This window comes from Dermacentor albipictus, chromosome 5, assembly GCF_038994185.2.
Source record: "Dermacentor albipictus isolate Rhodes 1998 colony chromosome 5, USDA_Dalb.pri_finalv2, whole genome shotgun sequence".
NCBI lineage: Eukaryota > Metazoa > Arthropoda > Arachnida > Ixodida > Ixodidae > Dermacentor > Dermacentor albipictus.
In genome coordinates this window covers 19,230,574-19,254,028 of record NC_091825.1, presented here as the reverse complement: position 1 = coordinate 19,254,028, position 23,455 = coordinate 19,230,574, and the positions used below count along the sequence as shown (strand labels likewise).

The window sequence follows — 23,455 nt, the reverse complement described above, 5'->3', positions numbered from 1 at the left end:
GAAAATAAAATTTTATTTTGTGCGAAATAATGCAGCCGGTGGTTGTTTTGCACGCCGATCGTGTTTACTGCTGGAACTGTGCTACGGTTGTGGGAAGCAGCTCAGCGCTGCTATCCGGAACTTATGCACGCGTTCTTTTTCCCCTTCCGCGGAGCGGGCTACGAAGGAAATATTTCGTCACTTCGAGACGGAAGGAGACAAGCTTGTGCTTTTGGGCATGAAGATCGTGCACCGCCATCGGTTTCTCTTGAATGTTTTCAAGTAGGACGAAACTAACACCTGACGGTGTCACATGCACGTACGTTCAATGTGTAATTTCACAAGCTAAATCGGACACACTTAATTTAGTTTGTAAACGGATACCGCGCGTTCTCGATTCTGCCGTGCGACTTCGTCCGCCGTATACGCACGACACACTGCGACTTCTATGTGCGCACCGGTATTTGGCCATGATCGCGTAAGACAATCTGTGCGCAGCAGGCGTAAAAACCAACTTCGATGACCATTTTGCGCACTAAATCTTGTGGAAGACCAATATGAGACATTTGCATGATTACAGCAACGTATATGTACTTCTGCACACTGATAATGAGCGAGAGTTTGCTACATTGTGATCTATGAACGCGGCTATCTGGTGCGTTCATGAGCGGCTACACTTCTCAACTTATTAATGACTATTTTATTAGACTTCGAAGATTTGCTGCCTGTGTAAAAAAAAAGCAAGAACGCCCGCTGGTGACGCAGTACTTTTTTTTCTAAGTTACATAGGCGATGTATAAAATTCTTGTGCTTTTAGAGCGGTTTATGTAACATGCATAGTGACAGTCAAACTAAAGCGACTGGGTGTTCTGTTGTTTTGTATTTCTTGTTATGCATCATGCACAACATTCTTTGGGTTTGCACCGTAGCATTTCAACATAAAACATAATATGTATGCTGACTTCAGTTCATTGCATGTGCTCGACTTACAAGCTCAAAATGTGAAGCATGTGTTGTGAATATCACCTGGCCATTGGTTTCAAGCTCGGAATGCGTATGTATAAATGAGCAAAGGATAAGTGGAAAAAAGAAAGTATCATGGGCCTCGCATTTACCATGTTTTTATTGACTGCGATCGTCACGATCTGCGAAAAGCAAGTGCTATATGGGTCGAATGACTCCGAGGCGAGAGCGCACTCACGTGCGCGGAGAAATCATGCGAATACCTGGTGCACGTGAAGACACGGAATGCTCGCGCTGCAAGTGTGCCTTCGCGTGCCACGAGCACGGAATAACCGACTGTGTTGAGCAACTAACGCGTACACTTGTACCCGCGTGAAGCGTGCAAGACGCGAAAGATCCCTGCAATGAACTCCTATTTTCGTAGCATCGCTAGCACCGCGTGCACTTCGCTTAAATATCTTCTAAAACTGTGCCGAAAAGCACAACCAATGTGTACTTATACCTCACACTCGCGCGTGTTTTTTGTAGGCTTGAAGTTCTCCCGGCCGATTCGGTTAACCACGCAGAATGGCGCTCTCGGTCATTTTTGCCGGTCAGAATCTAGAAAAAGGTCTTTCCAGACTCAGTTCGGTTGCTGCATCTCAAGGCGCAGCAGCCAGGCATGATTACCTTGCAGTCAAATGCGAGCGCGACAATCGGAACACACACACACACACAAACGTAGGGAACCTGCGCTGCCTGCGCTATAACTCAGCCGGTCCGCCCGGGGCTTGGAAGGTATATGGCACCTCAAAGTCACGTGGTACGGTTGGGCCAATGAACGCGTCGGCGGCACGGAGAAAACGAATGCAGTACTCGGAAATTTTTTCCAGTGACTCTAGGTCACTCCCATTTACGCCTCCGCCCCAATGCCCCACCGCCCGCGTTTACCCGAATACTGGACAAGCTAAACCTCTCTATAATGTAGTACAATTAACTACGCGTGCCATGCAGGTTCAGTAGTTTTTGTCTTTTTTCGTGAGACATCCATGAACGACTGAGCTCAGGCTGTTTTCAGGAGCCTGAGAGCCAGCCTCACTGCGTTTTGTTCACCCGAATAGTACAGAAGTTAACCCTCATTATTAGTTTCGACGCAAACCAGACAAGTACGTAATCGACGATAGCACAGTGGGCTTTGGGATGAACAACGACGCGATGAAAACGCATAAGATCATGAACGCGTGCGATATGTACGACAGACCACGTATTGAGTTATGGTACTTACTTTTTTAGTCTATTTCGTGCTAAAGCCATCATGTTGAAACTTTCCTCATAAACCTCATGGTGAAGACTGCTGCTACTATGCGGCAGTGATAGCTTGCTTGATGCGCGATAGATGCTGCGGTAGCCCAGGGGCTATGGCGTTGCGCTACTCAGTTTGCAGCAGCTGATTTGATCCACGCTGCGGCAGTCGCATGCGGATGCCGGCGGAATGTAAAAACGTTTGTGTACCGTGTATTCCTCCCCTGCGGCTTGCTATAAAACCATTTGATGGTTTTCTTGCGTAAGGTGGAAGCATCTCATCCAGATTTGTTCCTTAGACAACACTTTACCGTGCCACCTAATGCACAGGCGTGAATTATAATAGAGTGACCCTCTGCGCGTATGCGTACCTCTTCGCGGAACCATGGCAGACATGCCAAAGGATTATCGTTTTAGCACATTGTTCCTCACTTTCCGTGCTGCAGCGCACAAATAACGACGCGGGGAAGAGAGCGTTCTCCGTCTACTGCACTGTAAACGGAAATGACTTCCAGGTGGCAGTATAATGCTTGTCATCCAGTGAACTTGTCCTCCGGTTGGGAGCTTATTATGATCCGTATGATCGGAGAAAAATTTTTACTCCGTGCGAGCAGAATTTTTGCATGGAACCATGGGAGTCTTTTTCCACTTTTTTATTTTGCACTGGACGGAGTTTTTTTAGGTACAACGGGAGTGTAACAAGAAGTGTCGCGTTAGCTTGCGTTAAGATGTTTATATGCAGAAGCTAGTAGTCAAATTTCTAAATATACACACAAGACCGCGTAAAATTCAACGAAACCAGTCAATGAAAGCCCATAATATCAATACGTACATCAACATTTGAGAAACGCCCAATGGAGAACTTTGAAAGACATACAACGTACGCGCGACACACAAGAAGCCACGCTGCCAGTATATCTAGCCACGATAGGTGTGCCCAGCAAGTGCCTAGCAAGCGGCTGTACTGTTTTCAAAATAACGACTCACATGCTCGCTCATAATTGACCTGGTTCTCTGAAGTTAACAGAAAACCTTTCTCCAATTAAACTTTCAATTCAGAATACCTTGAAAAAGTTCTGTGAGTGCTGAAGCGACCTCGCACACGGCCGGCGTTCGCGGCTAAAAAGTGGTGTGTTGGTTACAGTAAGCAGGAAAAATGTAAGTGCGTGTAAAATTAACTTTGTATGAAACAGTGGTAGCGCAGCAATAATTTATTACGTGTGAGCATGTCCTGCAGCCGCCGTCGTAACACTGAAAATTACGTAGTCGTACATTTTCTAGACCGTACTACTTGCTTAGCGTCCAACCATCCTCTCTCGCTTATGAAAAGGAGCTACACCGCTGATCTGGTGAACGAATTCTACACTCGGAGCCAGCAGGCGTGCTTCTAAATCGGTGTCTGGGATAGAACATAATGTCAATGCAATATGAGCAAATGAGCAACTCCTGTGACTTTATTGAAAAAGTTCGTGACGTGTCTCTAGACGACGAAGAGGTGATGGTTTCGTTCGACGTGGTGTCGCTGCTTACCTCAATTCCGACTGACTTCGCTGTGGAAGCATGCACTTCTGCTCTGGAATCTGACAGGACCTTGCCAGACAGGTCGCCCATTGACGTTCCCGACCTCAAGAGGCTCCTCTGTTTTTGCCTTGGAAACACGTACTTCTGTTTCGACAAGGTCTTCTACAGGCAAGTCCATGGTACGGCAATGGGTGCATCCGTCTGTGTTTCTACTGCCAATCTTACGATGGAGTGTTTGGAAAGGCGTCCTCTCTGATCTCCTAGTCCAAAAGATTTTTTGCGCTATGTCGACCACTGTTTCTGTCTGATTCGGCGCAGCGCTTTTGATTCGTTCACTGCGCACCTAAACAGTCAGGAAAAGGCCATCCAATTCACAGTTGAGACACAGGTCGACAGCAGACTCCCTTTTTTAGATGTACTTGTCACCAGACGCGATGGACGGCTCTCGTTCAGCGTATACCGTAAGGACACACACACTGGCCGCTACCTGAACTTTCAATCCGTTCATCCAGACTCTCTCAAAAGGTCGGTTGCTGCCTCACTGCTCAACCGTACGAACCGCCTGTGCACCACAGCAGAAAGTCGTTTCACTGACTTGGACAACGTGCGAGGTGATCTCTCGGCAAGCGGCTATCCCACATCCTTTTTGAGTGCTGTGGAACGCCGTCTGTCGAATCCAGCTCTTCCGGCTAATTCCCGAGAAAGCGTGCTGCCATACCTTACGTTCCAGGGATACGCGAAACATTGCCTCGCATTCTACGCAGTTGTGACGTTGAGGTGGTGCACGTGCCCGTGTGTAAGCTGAGGCAAGTGCTCGTCGGCGGCGAGGACAGGCTTCCGAGAGAATCGCTTCCCGACGTTGTCTATACTATACCCTGCGCAGATTGCGACTCCGCATACATCGGTGAATCGGGCAACTTCAAACAAGGACTGAGGCAGCATCAGAAAGATGTCGAAAAGAAACGTACAGTTTCGAATGCCCTTGCCGAACTCACGGATGCAACGGGCCACGAGATCGACTGGGATTGCTCGAGGATTATCGGCCAAGAAAGAAACCTAAAATCGCGGCTGTATCTGGAATCGCTGGAGATACAAAAAACACGTCACACGCTCAATCGAAATGAGGGAACACTCCCTCCGTCATACACGCGCTGCTTACGTCACGTTCTGGAGTATACATAAGCTTCCATGAACCTTCCGTCATCCCATTGTGAACAAGGCTCCCGTAGGGAAGCCGAAACGTCCTTTAGATTTATTCATCTTTTAGCATTTCTGTTGGTCGGTGTCTTTCGTTTTATTTCTTCAATTTCTTCAATATTAGAAGCAACGACGTGACCAAAACCGCAATGATAGATAACAATTCGATTCACATGGCTCAGTATGAAGCAATATTTACAGTAAGCATACTTATGTCCTACCGTTTCACAGCGAAGCGGTACACCTCTGCCGTCGAAGGAAATCAGCGTGTCGTTGTGGTAAGCAAAAACCTCTCCATACCTGGGCCGATCCCGGAGATAGTGCAATGCCGGGCCGACCCGTGGCGGAGCTGAAGCAGGCTTTAAGCACTCCCCATACGTGGGCCGATTCCGAAGATAGTGCAATGCCGAGTCAAACCGCTGCGGAGGTGAAGCAGGCGTTCAGTACTCCCCATACTTGGGCCGATCCCGGAGATAGTGCAATGCCGGGTCGACCCGCAGTGGAGGTGAATAGGGCGTTAAGCCCTCCCCACACGTGGGCCGGTCCCGAAGATAGTGCAATGCCGGGCGAACGTGCGGCGGAGGTGACGCAGGCGTTAAGCAGTCCCCATGCGTGGGCAGATCCCGAAGATAGTACAATGCCGCGCCGACCCACGGCGGAGGTGCAGTTCTCCAATAAGGGGCCCACATACACAGCTTCGCTGGTCATCCGTCTTCACAGAGTGGAAGGGCGCTGAGATTCTTTTCTTGGGCGAGGATATCCCTATACACAGATACACAAAAACAGTTGCCTCCACTCCGGTCTTTCTCACGGGTAACACAGCACCGCAACGAACTTGGAGTATGCTATTCACATGCGACGAGCACGTACGTCGTTGCTCGAACAGTGGCTGCTGTTGTCATTGCAACGCGGTTCTTTGAAACATTACATCGGACATTGTCAGCATGTACCCACAGTGACATAAAAGTCACATTGCAGGGACTGAAGAACACAAGCCACTGTCACGCAGCGCCACAACACAGCCAGCAACCTGTGCCGTCATCACGACTCAATGAGCAGCTCCGAGGTATGCCTACACGGTAAACGATTATAAAGCCACCTAGTAGTTTTTAACAGGTGATGTGCCCTAAAACCTACCCATTCTCGCATATTTACTCCGATACTTGGGAGCAATGCGGCGACATGCCGTCGTTTTACTCCGTTGGCTAGCTTCGGATGGATTAGGGCGACATGAGGCGATTTGACTCCGCTTCGAAATCTTGTTCTCCTGTGAGAACTCCGACACAGGGTTTAAGAAACTCGCCCAGCCGAAACAGGTTGGTCACGTGGCACTTCCCATCAGAAGGTGCGCCGCGCCAGCGACCGACCGCGTTCGGCGCAGTCGGCAGTGCTCGTGCCGGACGGTTGTTTTGCATCTGTGAAGTCGCGTTCCGTGCCAGCTTCTCGTCGATTTTTTTCCTGTATTTCTTTCCAGAAAGTCTTATAGGCGTGCCTTAAGCTGACTGCATCTCAGTTTGAAGTACGTTAGCTGTGATCACTTTGCTGACAACGATGAATGCAAGAGCAACGTTTTAAGTGTGGAAAAAGGCTTTGGTATACCTCAAAGCTGCTGACTCATGATGTCGGCACAGGTATCTGACTATTTTCGTGGTGTGTGACCATGGCTTGTGTTCTTCAGCACGTGCAATGCAACCTTTATGTCGCTGTGGGTACATGGTGACAAGGGCTGGTGCAATGTTTGAAAGGCCGACATACACGATAAACGAAAATAAACCCACCTGGCAGTTTTAACAGGTGATCTAAGCTAAAACCTACCCATTCTCGCATATCTACTCCGATATATGGGTTCAATACAGCGGGATTCCCTCGTTTCACTCCGTTGGCTAGCTGCAAAAGGATTAAGGCGACATGACGCAATTTTACTCCGCTTCAGAATATTGTTCTCCTGTGAAACTCCGACCGGGAGTTTTAATAAAACTCCCCCCGCTGAAACAGGTTGGTCACGTGGCGCTTCCCATGAGTCTGTGCGCCGCGTCAGCGACGGGCCGCGTTCGGCAGAGTCAGCAGTGCTCATGACTTACGGTTTGTTTACATCTGGGAAGGGGCGTTCCGTGACCCCTGTTCTTGAGTTTCCCGAAGCTCATTGCAACTCAGCTTCAAGTACATTAACTGTGATGACTTTGCTAATAACGATGAATGCAAGAGCAACGTTTTCAAGTGCGGAAAAGGCTTGGGTATATACACCGAGGCTTTCTCACTGACTCATGATGTCTGGACAGGTTTATGACTGAGTTTTTGTGCTGTGTGAGCGTTGTTGCTGTTCTTTAGTACGCGAAATGCGATTTTTATGTCCTCCCGTGTACATACTGACAACGTCCGGTGCAATGTTTGAAAGAACCACGTAACAACGGCAACAGCAGCGACTGTTCGAGCGTCGACATCCGTGCTAGTCGCACATGAATGGCATACTCCAAGTTCGCTGCGGTGCTGTGTTATCAGTCAGAAAGACCCGAGTGCAAAACGGTTTTTGTGTATACTTGTGTACGGATATCATCGTCCAAGAGAAACGGTAGGACATTAGTATGCGTTTACTGTAAATAAAAGTTCTTACTTAGCGATGTGAATGGAATTCTTATCGTGCATTTTGGTTTTGGTGAAGTCTTTGCTTCCGATATTGCCTTAAAATTATGCTCTATCCCAGAGACTGATTTGGAAGCATGCCTGCTGTCTCCGAGTGTGAGGATTCGCTCGACAGATTAGTGATGTAGCTCCTTTTCCCAAACGAGAGACATTGCTTGGACGCTGAGCAATAGTGCGGTCTAGAAAATGTATGACTACGCACTTTTCGGTGTGGACGTCTGCGGGTCATACTCACACGTAATAAATTCTCGCTAAGCTACCACTCTTTCGCACAAATTTTGCCATGAAGCACATGCACTTAGATTTTTCTTGCTTACTGTAACCAACACATCACTTTTTGGCCGCGAACGGCGGCAGTGTGCGAAATCACTTCAGCACCCACGCAATAGCATTTTAACTTTGAAAAATTACGCCATTAACTTTTTCAACGTATTCTGAATCGACAGTTTCATTTGAGAAAGGTTTCCTGTTAACTTCAGAGATCCATGTCTAGTATGAGCGAGCATGCGAGTCATAATTTTGAAAACAGCACAGCTGCTCGCTAGGCAGTTGCGCAGCACACCGTACCGTGGCTATATATACTGGTAGCGTTGCTTCTTGTGTGTCGCGTGTACGTTGCATGTATTTCAATGTTCTCCATTGGGCGGTTCTCAAATGTTTATGTATTTCATGATTTCTGTGCTTTCATTGACTGGTTTCGTTGAATCTGACGTGGTCTTGTGTGTATATTAAGAAATTTGACTAGTAGCCTCTGCATATAGAAATCTTCACGCAAACTAACGCGAGACTTCTTTCTATACTCCCGTTGCACCTCGAAAAAACTCCGTCGAGGGCAAACAAAGAAATTAGAAAAGGCAGAAAAACTGCCATGGTTCTAAGCGAAAATTGCGCGTGTACGGAGTAAAAATGCTACTCTGATCATGCGGAGCATAATAAACTCCCAACAGGGGTGTCGCTACAGGACTTCCACCTGGGAGTTATTTCCGCTTGCATCGTGAGCCTTTTTCTGCACTAGAAAGCGTTGAGCTTGCATTCATCGTTGTCAGCAAAGGGATAACAGCCAACGTACTTGATGCTGAGATACAATGAGTTTCAGGCACACCTATAACAATTTCTGGAAGGAAATACGAGAAACGATTTGACAAAAAGCTCACGGAACGCCACTTCACAGATGTAAACAAACCGCCAGCCATGAGTACTGCCGACTCCGCCGAACACGCCCGCTCGCTGGCGCGGCGCACAGCCTCATGGGAAGCACCCCGTGACCAACCCATTTCGGCGGGGAGAGTTTTTCAAACTCCCTGCAGGAGCTTTCACAGGAGAACAAGATTTCGAAGCGGAGTAAAATTGTGTAATGTCGCCTCCCGCAGCTAGCCAATGGAGTGAAACGCCGGAATGTCGCCGTATTGCTCCTATACATCGGAGTAAATATTCGAGGATGGGGATGGCTTAGGGCCTGTTGAAATCACGTGTTAAAAATTCCCAGATGGGTTTATTTTCGTTTACAGTGTAGGTGCAAATCTGATCGGCACTCCCCAGGTTATTGCCGAGCCGGCATTAAACAGTGGAGGATAAAGAATAGAATCGATCTGTAGAATGTAGAATGTGTGTGTGTAGTAGAATGTGTACAGATTTTTGTAGGACAATGCGTCTCTAAAGTGCCCCTCCAACAGTGTTGAATACCAGTAGGCGTCGTTCAGTGGCGTAGCCAGAAATTTCGTTCGTGGGGGGCTCACTTTGCCGCTCGGCCTCCTCCTTACAGAATTAGTCGAGGGATCTATATACACACACATATATATATATATATATATATATATATATATATATATATATATATATATATATATATATATAATATATATATATATATCATTCAACAACCTTGTTTACATTTTCGTACATATGCAACGACAAGGGAAAATCTCAATGACGCTGTCCTTTGTTAGAATGTATGTTAATGTATTGCGCAGGAGCAGCTGTCACCGCTCGTGTATTGCGAGCAATTGCTCCGAAATTATAGTCGCAACAGAGAGCACATGTAAAAAAGCAGGAGTTCTGCAAAATATACGAGGGCGAGTCAAATGAGAGTGAGCCAATGCGAATATATGATAAACGGGGTACTTTATTTAAAAGCAGTCACCATGAGTATTTAGACACTTGTCCTACTAACGAGTCGCGTAATTCCCGTCTCATAAAACTCCTTGGGTTGCTGCCTCAAAAATCTGTAAATGACTACACGTCGTCTTCCGACACGCATCTGGTTCCCTTGAGCAGTTTTTTCAAATTTTACCAAATGTGGAAGACGCAAGGAAACAGGTCTGGGCTGCATGAGGAATGTTGCAACGTTTCGCACTTGAACTTTGCCAGTTTCGTATTAATCAAATCAGCGACGTAGGAACGGGCAATGTTGTGAAGCAACATGTTCCCAATGCTCAATTTTCCACGTCGTTTGTTCTTGATTGCGACACGCAGCCGATCCGACCTTTCACAATATCTGAAACGATTTAGAGTCTCTCCAGGTTTAGAAAATTCGATAAATAATGGCCCCTAACGATCTAAAAAGAAGTCAAGACTTTTCCGGCAGAAATGACGGCTTTATTTTCCTTGGGAGTGGTGAATCCAAATGCTTCCACTGTAAGCTTTGCCGTAGTGTTTCAGGCTAGTAGTAGCGGCACCATGAGTCATCCTCGGTCACAATTGCAGACAAAATGTCGTCGCCCTCATCTGGGGTTCTTTGACGTGCACTTAAATCTAAGTACGCGGGTGTTTTCGCATTTTGCCTCCATCGAAATGCAGCCGCCTTGACCGGGATTCGATCCCACGACCTCGTGCTCAGCAGCCCAACACCATAGCCACTGAGCAACCACGGCCTTTTCAATTGTGTTGGGGATGATTGCACGGTGGCTTTGGCCCGGCCATGGATCGTCTTTGTAACTTTCATGTCCTTCTTTGAACAGTTTGCTACAATGCTTCACAGTGGCCAATGAAACGCAATGTCCAACGCATACGGCAGCCATATGGCGAATAATTTCTTTTTGGGAAACATCTTCATTTGTCAAAAACCTCACGACACCAAGCTGTTCAACTTTTGGAGTGTCCATTATGTCACGTAACCCTGCTCAACCCAGTGTATGAGAACATTAAAGAACATTTAACCTCACCTCTGCATGTCACTTGTAAATGAGATGCGTGTGTGCTACGCGCATGCCTCGAAAATAATGAACCGAACCATTATTGCGCGTGGCGGGTTGTCTCACTTTCATTTGACTCGCCTTCGTACATTAGGAATGCGAAGATACAATGGAATATACATATGTGAAGATACAGCGTGATACAGGGCAAAAATTGGCACTGGAAACGAAGTTCACTGCGCATATACAGAAAACCTCGCAACAAGATGTTTAAATATACGTATAAGTCTCCAATAAATCTACGTACCCAAGAAAAAGTCACTATATATAATGCGTCAAACAAGGCAAATAAACAGGTTGCGCAACCACAGATTCACAGATCACAGCACCGCCCCCCCCCCTTCCCTCCACTCCCCAAATGTATCGCGTGCGACAGAAGGCGGCGCGCTTCCTCCCCGCTTTTCTCCCTTGCGCACACAAGCGAACGCGTTGCAATCCGTCGAGTCCCCGCAATGTTGGTGGCGAGCGACTATGCATTGTTTCTTTTTCTCGTCTGCTAGCCAGAAAGCGTCCAAAACTCTGCCAGGTGAAAAGGCAGTCGGCCAGAGAAAAACGAACGCGCATCCAAGTGCGCCGCGAGCACTTGGATGCAGCACGAGAAAAACGCATGCGCCCTGGCTGGATTGGCAGCTCGCGGGTTGCGAGAAAAAAATAATATGAGAAAGAGACTTAATGTATCCTCGCGAATAAAAGTCTAGGTAGAAAAATAAATAAGAACTTAGTTACAGTGTTGGCTTTAGTGTCTTGACATGGATGCTTTGGCGCAGGTGAAAAAAAATTCATATTCTTTTCTGCGACCTTATGGCACAAATGAACCGCCACAACGCTTTGTCTCATCGGACCTCGCTGCGTGCTTTGTCAACTTGTCTGATAGTATGTTGATTTGGCTTGTCTCGTTGTATGGCCCGATGTACGACTTCAGAAAGGTCGATGCACCTTTGGCGTCAAGTGTTTACAACAGCATTAAACCCACAAAATTCCGGAATCGAAAATCTAAAGCACGACTTTGGAAATGACAATGCACCTTTCGTATCAAAATGTTATGAGAACTTTATACCCACAAAGTTTCACAATTGAAATCCAAGCGCTCGGTAGATTCCGCGGCCTCCACGAGATGCCGAGACGAGCCTGCTCGCCATCAAAACGCCCTTGAAATTTTGTGCTCGGTGGGGCTCCTTGCGTTACGGTATGTGACTCCCGATGCATGGGCGTTTCCGCGAAATCCAGCCCGATTTCGCTATGTTCGCGCAAAAATGTCTTTTCGAGCATGAATTCAGGACATTCTAGACAAAATCGAGCATGATTTCCGGCGCCGGGGGTTGTTTTGGTCGGCGGCGCATGACAGCGCGAAAAAATTTCGGGGGGGGCTCAAGCCCCATAAGCCCCCCCCCCCCCCCCCCCCCTGGCTACGCCGCTGGCGTCGTTCATTAGGAAGGCACGGGAAGTTTGTGAATTGGACGTGCGTAACTGTGTGCTCCTTTGAAATACGTACAAAATACCGATGCATTTGCGGTGGCATGGTTCCTAGCGTAAACAATTGAATAACGGATAAACGGTGGGACAGGACGGTCTTGTCAGTCAGTCCGTTATTCTTGTTTGCGTTAATAACCATGTCCCAGCAAATGCATCAACAGCAACCAGCCCAATTTTCTGCGTTAAAAATACCGCTGATTTCTTGGTAAACTACTGTCTGTGTTTTTATGTCGGAAAAATGGATTCTTACAACCCTTTTTAAAGACACACCACAAAACAGATCTGCAATAAAATACAGAAACTGCCTCGAATTCTTGCAGCCTGCTTGAAACTCGCTCGGTCGCTGATGCCTCCTTGGCTACTGCACTCCCCGTGATGCTTTAGGCTCAGGAAGCCGTGGTTTACGGTGCTTTGCGAGCAACCTCAGTCTCCCATTTGTTTTATTTTTCGTTCTTTCGAAATAGCATTACTTCTCCCGCATGTCACCTTGAGAAGCACGAGCCATATCAGTTCTAGGGCGGCAAATTTTTTTGCATTGTTGAAAAATAACGTCCAATCAAAGTAGACAAGGGTTTCTCAAAGCAGAAATTCGAAGCGAGGACTACACTAGATGGCATATACATTGTGGGAAAGTAAGGGGGAAGAATCGGTTATACTTTCAGTCGGTGGTATATGTAGCAATACCAACAAATAATTCATGAATCATGTGCTTTGCCCAAAAGAGTTAGGAAGGGATGGATAATTTGACCATACCCTTGTTCTTAACTTTTTTTAGGGGGGTGGGGCAAAGGGCGGGAGCTTGTGATAGGGATAGTTACTGGCTCTTGGGCTATATCTAGTATATTTGTTGTTTTGCTTGTGATGTGTGACCATCGCAAGAAAATACTCTATGTTGTAATATCGCGACTACTCACGCCATCCTTCTTTCTCTTCTAGGTTCTGCCGAGTCGATAGAGCCTCCGTAAGTCGAGAAGTACACGTAATTTCGTTGTACGCAAGCATTTAAAATAGTATTTGATATGGGAGTTCGCTGTTGAGCAATAAACATCGCTTACACGTCGAGTAATCTTCCTGCTTGCTTAGCGTCTTTACAATCAGGAGATGACTGTCCTATATGTGAATCTGACCTTTGATAAGATTGAGCTGACCTGAAATACAGGTATGTGAAACGTTTCATAACGCAGACGACTTGTGCGCATGGTAGGATTACAAGTTTATCAGTACTTAAAAACTTAGAATCACTTAGGGTGTATCATCAGACACTCCTCATTGTAGTTTTCAAAAGGAAGTGTTGTGAAGTTATTTTATGAGTGGTTTTGAAGGAAGGATAAGCCCATATAGGTCTTCAATGAAAATAGTCTTCCTTAGCGTAGTGCGTATTTGGGAGTTTCAGAAATAAGGACGCTAAGTTCAGGAACATTTTTCCCCTGCCTGCAAAATAATTCAAAGAAAATAAAAGCACAGGCGAGCGGTATACAAAGGAATTCGGGCCTTTGGGTAGGAAACGACCCTATAGAACACTATGTGTATAATAACTCCGAAACAAACCCGTGACATTCCCCTTGTGATCACTCCATACACTTGCCCGAGACCCCTCACTTTTCTCTCAGCATTCGTTCTGTCATTTTAGCGTACACGCGAGAATTTGTTGTCCACACAAACATGATATCTGGGAGACCCTCGACCAGTGCTTTTTTAAATGTTTACGACTCCATCAAGCTAGATCACACCTCTAAACCAGAGGTCACTTTTATCACGAGCAAATTCAGTAAGCCACAAACATAAAGCATCAATATGACGTCACACACTCTCTCTTATATTCTCAAAAGCGAGTCAGTGACTTTAGCAATTCAACAATCAGCCGTAGTACAAGATCAGCCGTACTAATCACTAACAGGCATAGTAGGTTCTTTTTAAAACTTATATTAAGATCGGCCGTTTGGTCGGGACCCCCTTTGCGGGTGTCGGCGGCGGTCGTGAACCAGTAAGCAACCGACACCGCGGACATGCTTTCATTGTCCTAATTGCATTGTGATCATTCTTTCTTTTGATGATGTCTTCGTCATTCCACCATCATCATGCTTCATCATTATGCAGCCGCACTGGTCATTCCGCAGTCGTCATAGCTTCGTCATACTGTGGTCGTGCCGTCGTTGTCGTAAGGTCATCACGGCGTCGCAATTATGGGGCTGTATACTCCTTAACCACCCACTTAGGCGATAGTATCACTTTTCCCATACCCCCGCCACCGCGCGCGCTGACGGGTTTCTTTAGCAAAACCGTAAATAGTGCCATATAGTAGTTGCGCTCTAATCAATTTGACGTCAGGGTGTTGTTGGGTGCTCCCAACGCATATTGAGTAAACGAACACGTCATTTCGTGGTTGCTTGGTGGTGCAGTGTAGTATACATAAATGAGTTGGTAGTTTCTGATAGAGAAATGTGCGGAATATAACCAACCGTTATGTATAGCTTTCATTGATTACGAGAAAGCGTTTGATTCAGTCGAAACCTCAGCAGTCACGCTGGTATTACGGAATCAGGGTGTAAACGACCGTATGTAAGAATAATGATAGATCTCTATAGCGGCTCTCCGGCCACCGTAGTCCTCCATAAAGAAAGCAACCAAATCCCAATAATGAAGGTCGTCAGGCAGGGAGATAGATACGTCCAATGCTATTCACAGCGTGTTTACAGGAGGTATCCAGAGACCTGGGTTGTGAAGAAGTGGGGATAATTTGGAGTTAATGGAGAATACCTTAGTGACATGCGATTCGCTGATGTTGCCTTGTTTAATAACTCAGGGGACCAATTGCAATACATGCTCACTAACATGGACAGGCAAAGCAGAAAGGTGGGTCTAAAATTAATTTACAGAAAACAAAAACAATGTTTATCAGTCTCGGAAGAGAACAGCACTTTACGATAGGTGGCGAGGCACTGAAAGTAGTAAGGGATCTACTTAGGACAGGTAGTGACTGCAGATCTGGACCATGAGGCTAAAACAATCAGAAGAATAAGAATGGGCTGGGGTGCGTTTGGCAGGCATTCTCAGATCATGAACAGCAGCTTGCCATTATCCCTCAAAAGAGAAGTGTATAGCAGCTGTCTTACGAGTACTCACCTACAGGGCAGAAACCTGGGGGCTCCCGTAAAGGATTCTAGATAATTGAGGACGACGCAACGAGCTATGGAAAGAAGAATGATGGGTGTAAAGTTAAGGGGGGATAAGAAGAGAGCAGATTGGGGGAGGGAACAAACGCGATTTAATGACATCTTGCATGAAATCAAGAAAAATAAATGGACATTGGCAGGACATTTAATGAAGAATGAAGATAATCGATGGTCATTTAGGTTTACCGATTGGATTCCAAGAGAAGGGAAGCGTAGCAGGGGGCGGCAGAAAGTTAGGTGGACGTATGAGTTAGGAAGATTGCAGGGACAACATGGCTACAATTAGTACATGACTGGCTCCGGACAGGCCGCCATTGGAATATGAACCTGGCAACGTTTAACGCTAGGACGTTATCTAGTGAGGCGAGTCTAGCAGTGCTATTGGACGAATTAGAGGGCAGTAAATGGGATATAATAGGGCTCAGTGAAGTTAGGAGGCCAAAAGAAGCATATACAGTGCTAAAAAGCGGGCACGTCCTGTGCTACCGGGGCTTAGCAGAGAGAAGGGAACTAGGCGTCGGATTCCTGATTAATAAGAATATAGCTGGTAACATACAGGAATTCTATAGCATTAACGAGAGGGTGGCAGGTCTTGTTGTGAAACTTAAAAAGAGGTACAAAATGAAGATTGTACAGGTCTACGCCCCTACATCCAGTCATGATGACCAGGAAGTAGAAAGCTTCTATGAAAACGTGGAATCGGCGATGGGTAGAGTGAAAACTAAATACACTATACTAATGGGCGACTTTAATGCCAAGGTAAGCAAGAAGCAGGCTCGAGACAAGGCAGTGGGGGAATATGGCATAGGCACTAGGAATAGCAGGGGAGAGTTATTAGTAGAGTTTGCGGAACAGAATAATATGAGGATAATGAATACCTTCTTCCGCAAGCGGGATAGCCGAAAGTGGACGTGGAGGAGCCCGAACGGCGAGACTAGAAATGAAATACACCTCATACTCTGCGCTAACCCTGGCATCATACAAGATGTGGACGTGCTCGGCAAGGTGCGCTGCAGTGACCACAGGATGGCAAGAACTCGAATTAGCCTAGACCTGAGGAGGGAACGGAAGAAACTGCTGCATAAGAAGCCGACTAATGAGTTAGCGGTAAGAGGGAAAATAGAGGAATTCCAGATCAAGCTACAGAACCGGTATTCGGCTTTAACTCAGGAAGAGGAGCTTAGTGTTGAAGCAATGAACGACAATCTTGTGGGCATCATTAAGGAGTGTGCAATGGAAGTCGGGGGTAACTCCGTTAGACAGGATACCAGCAAACTATCGTAGGAGACGAAAGATCTGATCAAGAAACGCCAATGTATGAAAGCATCTAACCCTACAGCTAGAATAGAACTGGCAGAATTTTCGAAGTTAATCAACAAGCGTAAGACAGCTGACATAAGGAAGTATAATATGGATAGAATTGAACATGCTCTCAGGAACGGAGGAAGCCTAAAAACAGTGAAGAAGAAACTAGGAATTGGCAAGAATCAGATGTATGCGCTAAGAGACAAAGCAGACAATATCATTACTAATATGGATGAGATAGTACAAGTGGCTGAGGAGTTCTATAGAGATTTATACAGCACCAGTGCCACCCACGACAATAATGAAAGAGAAAATAGTCTAGAGGAATTCGAAATCCCACAGGTAACGCCGGAAGAAGTAAAGAAAGCCTTGGGAGATATGCAAAGGGGGAAGGCAGCTGGGGAGGATCAGATAACAGCAGATTTACTGAAGGATGGTGGGCAGATTGTGCCTCATAATGCCTCATAACGTCGAGCGTACCGGAGTCTTGGAAAAACGCTAACATAATCCTAATCCATAAGAAAGGGGACGCCAAAGACTTGAAAAATTATAGACCGATCAGCTTACTGTCCGTTGCCTACAAACTATTTACTAAGGTAATCGCAAATAGAATCAGGAACACGTTAGACTTCTGTCAAGCAAAGGACCAGGCAGGATTCCGTAAAGGCTACTCAACAATAGATCATATTCACACTATCAATCAGATGATAGAGAAATGTGCGGAATACAACCAACCCTTATATATAGCCTTCATTGATTACGAGAAAGCATTTGATTCTGTTGAAACCTCAGCAGTCATGGAGGCATTACGGAATCAGGGTGTAGACGAGCCATATGTAAAAATACTGAAAAATATCTATAGCGGCTCCACAGCCACCGTAGTCCTCCATAAAGAAAGCAACAAAATCCCAAAAAAGAGAGGCGTCAGGCAGGGAGATACGATCTCTCCAATGCTATTCACAGCGTGTTTACAGGAGGTACTCAGAGACCTGGATTGGGAAGAAATGGGGATAAAAGTTAATGGAGAATACCTTAGTAACTTGCGATTCGCTGATGATATTGCCTTGCTTAGTAACTCAGGGGACCAACTGCAATGCATGCTCACTGACCTGGAGAGGCAAAGCAGAAGAGTGGGTCTAAAAATTAATCTGCAGAAAGCTAAAGTAATGTTTAACAGTCTCGGAAGAGAGCAGCAGTTTACAATAGGCAGCGAGGCACTGGAAGTCGTAAGGGAATACATCTACTTAGGGCAGGTAGTGACTGCGGATCCGGATCATGAGACAGAAATAATCAGAAGAATAAGAATGGGCTGGGGTGCGTTTGGCAGGCATTCTCAGATCATGAACAGCAGGTTGCCATTATCCCTCAAAAGAAAAGTGTATAATAGCTGTGTCTTACCAGTACTCACCTACGGGGCAGAAACCTGGAGGCTTACGAAAAGGGTTCTACTCAAATTGAGGACGACGCAACGAGCTATGGAAAGAAGAATGATAGGTGTAACGTTAAGGGATAAGAAAAGAGCAGATTGGGTGAAGGAACAAACGCGAGTTAATGACATCTTAGTTGAAATCAAGAAAAAGAAATGGGCATGGGCAGGACATGTAATGAGGAGGGAAGATAACCGATGGTCATTAAGGGTTACGGACTGGATTCCAAGGGAAGGGAAGCGTAGCAGGGACGGCAGAAAGTTAGGTGGGCGGATGAGATTAGGAAATTTGCAGGGACGGCATGGCCACAATTAGTACATGACCGGGGTTATTGGAGAAATATGGGAGAGGCTTTGCCCTGAAGTGGGCGTAACCAGGCTGATGATGATGATGATGGGGTAGTTCGAGAAGTGTGGGAGAGGCCTTTGCCCTGCAGTGGGCGTAGCCACGCTGCTGATGATGATGGTGAGCTTATAGTATTTTTTGATGGCGGTTTGGACGTAGTTCTGGGCAGCGGTGTTTGTTGACTGTTGATTGGCTATGACATTGTTTGCCTTGTGAAAATGATATTTTTCGGTGAAAGTGTCTTGGAACAGCAGGCAGCGCCCCCGTGAACAACGCGTTGTTTGTGTGTTGGTTATGACCGGTTCGTGGTGAAGTGTAGTTGAGACAGGCCAGACGGTGCCAGTCTGGCGGTGCACGATGGCTGACGCACAGACGCAGAAACAATGTGTCGCATTATAACATTATCAAAAATGTATTTCGCAACCGCTTGTGTTGTAGCAGAATTTATTCGACAAAATAAAACATTTCACACTTCCTTTTGCAATTTACTTTATCTAAAGCGGCCGTATCCAATTGTGGTCAGTGCGCAGAACCCGTATTGCGGCCATTACGCTCGAAAAAAACAAACCCGAGCAGTTCTGCACTAGCATGGTGTGCTCTCGGGCGCGTTGTGAAGCGTTCGAGAGCACTTGTTGGTAGCGCATGCCGATGTCACGGGTAAGGCCCTCGTTGATTTATTGAACGTGGCTATCGTCGAGGGGATAGTATTGCCGAAATGAATCATTTCAGAATACGACCCACGATGTCGTTATTTCATTATCATGGTGCAGCCATCTTCATTTTATCGTCGCCTCGCCATCGTCGTTACTGCGTTGCCGTCATTCAGTCATCGTCACGCATTCTGAATTCTATAGCCTCCATGATGCCACCGCAGACTTTCCGTTTCCACCATCATTATTCACGCACTGTCATGTTGCCGCCGCGCCGTCTTCGTCATTCCAGCGTCACACGTCTATTGTCGCCATACCTCTCTCCTTTTTTATCATTCCATCGTCGTCATTGCGTCGTCGGCACACTGCCCTCGTCATGCCGGCAGGGTCATTCTATCACATTGATTTCGCCGTCATCATTCCAATTTCAAGATTCCACTGTCACCCTGTGATTGGTCACGCCGCTGTCGTCATACCCACGTCGTTACAAAGTTCTTTAGTCGTCATGTGTGGAACGCGTTTGTTCGAGCGACAGAAGTCTTTGTTTAGTGAGGTGCTTGCAGGTGGGAAAACGCCTAGCAAGGTCATGTGTTTACACTTGCAATTGAGAGTCGCTAAACATGAACATTGTCTTTCACAAAAAAACTACAAAAGCTTAGCTTACACTGATTCCTACAGTTAGTGGGATACGTATTTTTTTGTTACGAAACCCACGGGGTATGGAGCAATCACTTTTACGTGAGAGATACCTCATTGCGTGATGATCAACCGCTGCTGTTGTAAGCAAGCATAAAGCCATATTCAGATGGCACATTACGATGACGTGATGCGGTGGTTATCGCGTGCTTGATTCGTTAAATAAATTATTCTGATTTGATGAATTTAGTTCATTCATTAGTGTGCATGTTTTGCATATTAGATTATGTTGTGTATTATAGCCTTATTTTATGCGGAAACATGATTTCCAGAAACTCCGCCTGGCTTCTGTACCGCGGGTCATTGTTGAACGCGAGCCCATATTATCGCGCACCGCCTTTCATGTGCTCGCCTTCGGGTACGAAAGGCAAGTTACGCAGCACTGCTGTTCAGCTTATCCTTTGAGTGGAAATGGCTTCTAAGAAATGCTGGTGTAGTGGCAGATACGAGAACCAAAAGCAGCCGCATGTTTTGCCCCCATATTAAAGAAATGCCTGCGTGTCGCGGATTATCTAGTCCCAATTGGACTCAGCCGTTTCGCAGAAATAGTAGACTCACAATCTTTTGTCACTGCGGCACCGAAAGTACTTCCGCCTTGTAAGCTACAACACGGTGTGCGTAATAGCACGTTGCCGAAGACACACGAAAACTGAAAGGACTAAATGGCGCTTCAGTTTTTGCCATTTAATAAACCAACTACTCGTATGTCGGCACCGCCGAGCAGTCTTGCAACTCTGTCGGCCAGCCATAGACGCCGCGTTGCATCTCACGTGAACGCGATTGTACCTAACGACCACAATTTAGCATTGACAGCATCGCATCATACAAGCTTCGCGTGCATTTCTTCCCCGCAGCATGTTTGATGCGCATTAATTTTTGTCTTGTATATTCGTTGCATGGTGTTCCGTTTCGTTTTGTATTATTGGAACATGGCAGCCATGTACCAAGCTGCAATACCTAACGATTCGCCCAGCCGCATGGCTGCATAACTTAGCCCTTTCTCTGGTGTTTAATCTTAGCGCCTAAAAACGTCTTATTTGGAAGTTCAGAAAAGTGTGCATGCTCTGCATAGCTGTTATTAGGTTTTCTTGCGGTTTTTACAGACATTCGTGTGACAGATGTCAGATCGATCTACGTATATAATAAATTTGTCTGTTTTTTTTTTTAATACGAAGGTGTTTCATACCGGGGTCGACGATTGACTACGTAGTGTTTTTAACGGCTGTGACGTCGCGCCAAGGAGTAAAATGGCTGCCGGATTGCCGCACTGTGGAAGCATTACGAATTCTTAGCCGATAGAAGGCCGAATACCCCTGGAGATGTGCTCATCCGCTCCACATCATCTGCTCAGCGTCTGCTTGCCATCCTGTTGCATGCTACATGATTGGTTGACTGACGCAGAAAATGTTTTAAGCTCGTAACCACAAGCTGCGTTTACATGAATGCGACAGCAGGGCTTCCCTTTACCTGTACGCTTTCGCTGCCGTTGCCTTGCAGCCGCCTGAGCAAGTAGTACGTGGGAATGCCCTTACAAATGTACACCTGCGCCACACCGTCTGCTCAGCAACTACTTGGTGTTTGCTCGTTAAGGTCAACACGTATCATGCCAGATCGGGATCGTAAAATAATGTTGCACTGAACAATACGCCTCTTATAGCGTTCCGCATTGTCAACGCACCACCAATGCTCATGCGGTGGTGCCATCTGCTAACTAGACATAAATCCAGTTTTACGGCTTGGTGCCGTGTCCGTAATCCTAGTAGCGTGGAAACAAACAGCCGATCTCAATAATTACGACAAAACGTACCTAGTGATTCGACCTCAGCTTGAGATTGGACTTAGCGACGACTGATTTTGCCACTTCTTTCTTTGTCACGGGGCTGAGAGCCAGTAACAAGCATGAATTCGGGTGGACGCGGGCGGTCTGGGCTGAATGGGTCCTGCCATGTTGGCTGCGTAATCACGGTTAGGGTGGCTATTACAGATATTGGTGGTAACTGCCACAGTAATGCGTGGTATACGACGTGCCAGCGCACAGGCCCTAACATGTCACGTAATGATGTACCATATCATGTAGCCATCAAAAATGAAAATCTCAAGTGTATACCAATATTCAACCAGTTACGCCCGCATCTATGTAAAGCAGCGCTAGGATAGTACCTGTGTACGCCTGGTACCTTCGGCAGTGGTCCAATCAACTTGTGTGACGGAGATAAGAGCCGCGAAGCTTACATTAAGGAATGCTGACAGGGAGTGCTTTAGTAGTCATAGCGCAGTGGATGCTCCAATGCGGTATAGCCGGGTGTTTGAACATTGCACACCTGGTTTGGCTTCGTGTCGAATTAGCATGTGGTGCATCGCCGTCTACGTAGTGCAGCTGCAGTACACAGTATGGCTTCCTGTTGTGTGATGTGGTGAGGTGTGCCATTGCGAGCATGCACTACATCCATGGCCGAGGCTAGAAGGGGGGGGGGGAGCCTATGCACGTGTGTTACTACACCAAGTAGTCCCACCCTTTCGCCCGGGGTTTAGGTTTCGATTTCACCAACGCATTCCGCGAAAGCGCATTGTTCGTAACGCTGTAATGTGTGTGAACATGCGCTAAATATGGACGATCCTTATTAATGTATCGTAATGCTTAATCAAACGTGTCTAACATTTACTGAAAGGATATATATATATATATATATATATATATATATATATATATATATATATATATATATATATATATATATATATATAATGTACTGAAGGCACCGGGTAGTGAGAATGATGCTGATGAAAAGAGGAAGACGATGAGCAGCGCTTGCCTGCCCGTTTCGCTATAACGCCGACTTACTTCCGCGCACTACTGCAGACCTAGAACTTGTGCTGCTAGGCGAACACCGCCATTGGATATGGTGGAGGCACTGGGTTTCCCTTCTACATCCTGCGACTTTGCAGTCAGACACTACCACCAGCTATTCAAATGGATGATCCGGGACGTGCTCATCCGCTCCACGTCGTCTGCTGAGCGTCTGCTTGCTTTCCTGTTACATGCTCCATGATTGGTTGACTGACGCAGAAAATGTTTTAACCCCGTAACCACAAGCTGCGTTGTCGCATGCATGCGATTCGCTGATGCGATTCGCATGCGATTCGCTGATGATATCGCCTTGCTTAGTAACTCAGGGGACCAGTTGCAATGCATGGTCACTGACCTGGAGAGGAAAAGCAGAAGAGTGGGTCTAAAAATTAATCTGCAGAAAACTAAAGTAATGTTTAACAGTCTCGGAAGGGAACAGCAATTTACAATAGGCAGTGAGGCACTGGAAGTCGTAAGGGAATACATCTACTTAGGGCAGGTAGTGCCGGCAGATCCGGATCATGAGACGGAAATAATCAGAAGAATAAGAATGGGCTGGGGTGCGTTTGGCAGGCATTCTCAGATCATGAACAGCAGGTTGCCATTATCCCTCAAGAGAAAAGTATATAATAGCTGTGTCTTACCAGTACTCACCTACGGGGCAGAAACGTGGAGGCTTACGAAAAGGGTTCCACTCAAATTGAGGACGACGCAACGAGCTATGGAAAGAAGAATGATAGGTGTAACGTTAAGGGATAAGAAAAGA

General features: G+C 46.4%; 1 protein-coding gene across 1 annotated transcript in view; it reads left to right on the top strand.

Annotated features, from left to right (window-relative positions):
• Positions 1-23,455, top strand: part of LOC135914778 (chitinase-3-like protein 1) — a 326,619-nt gene that overhangs the window by 5,436 nt on the left and 297,728 nt on the right. The window contains exon 4 of the mRNA XM_070539354.1: positions 13,182-13,206. Coding sequence (XP_070395455.1) covers positions 13,182-13,206 — 25 coding nt within the window. The remainder of the gene's footprint in view (positions 1-13,181; positions 13,207-23,455) is intronic.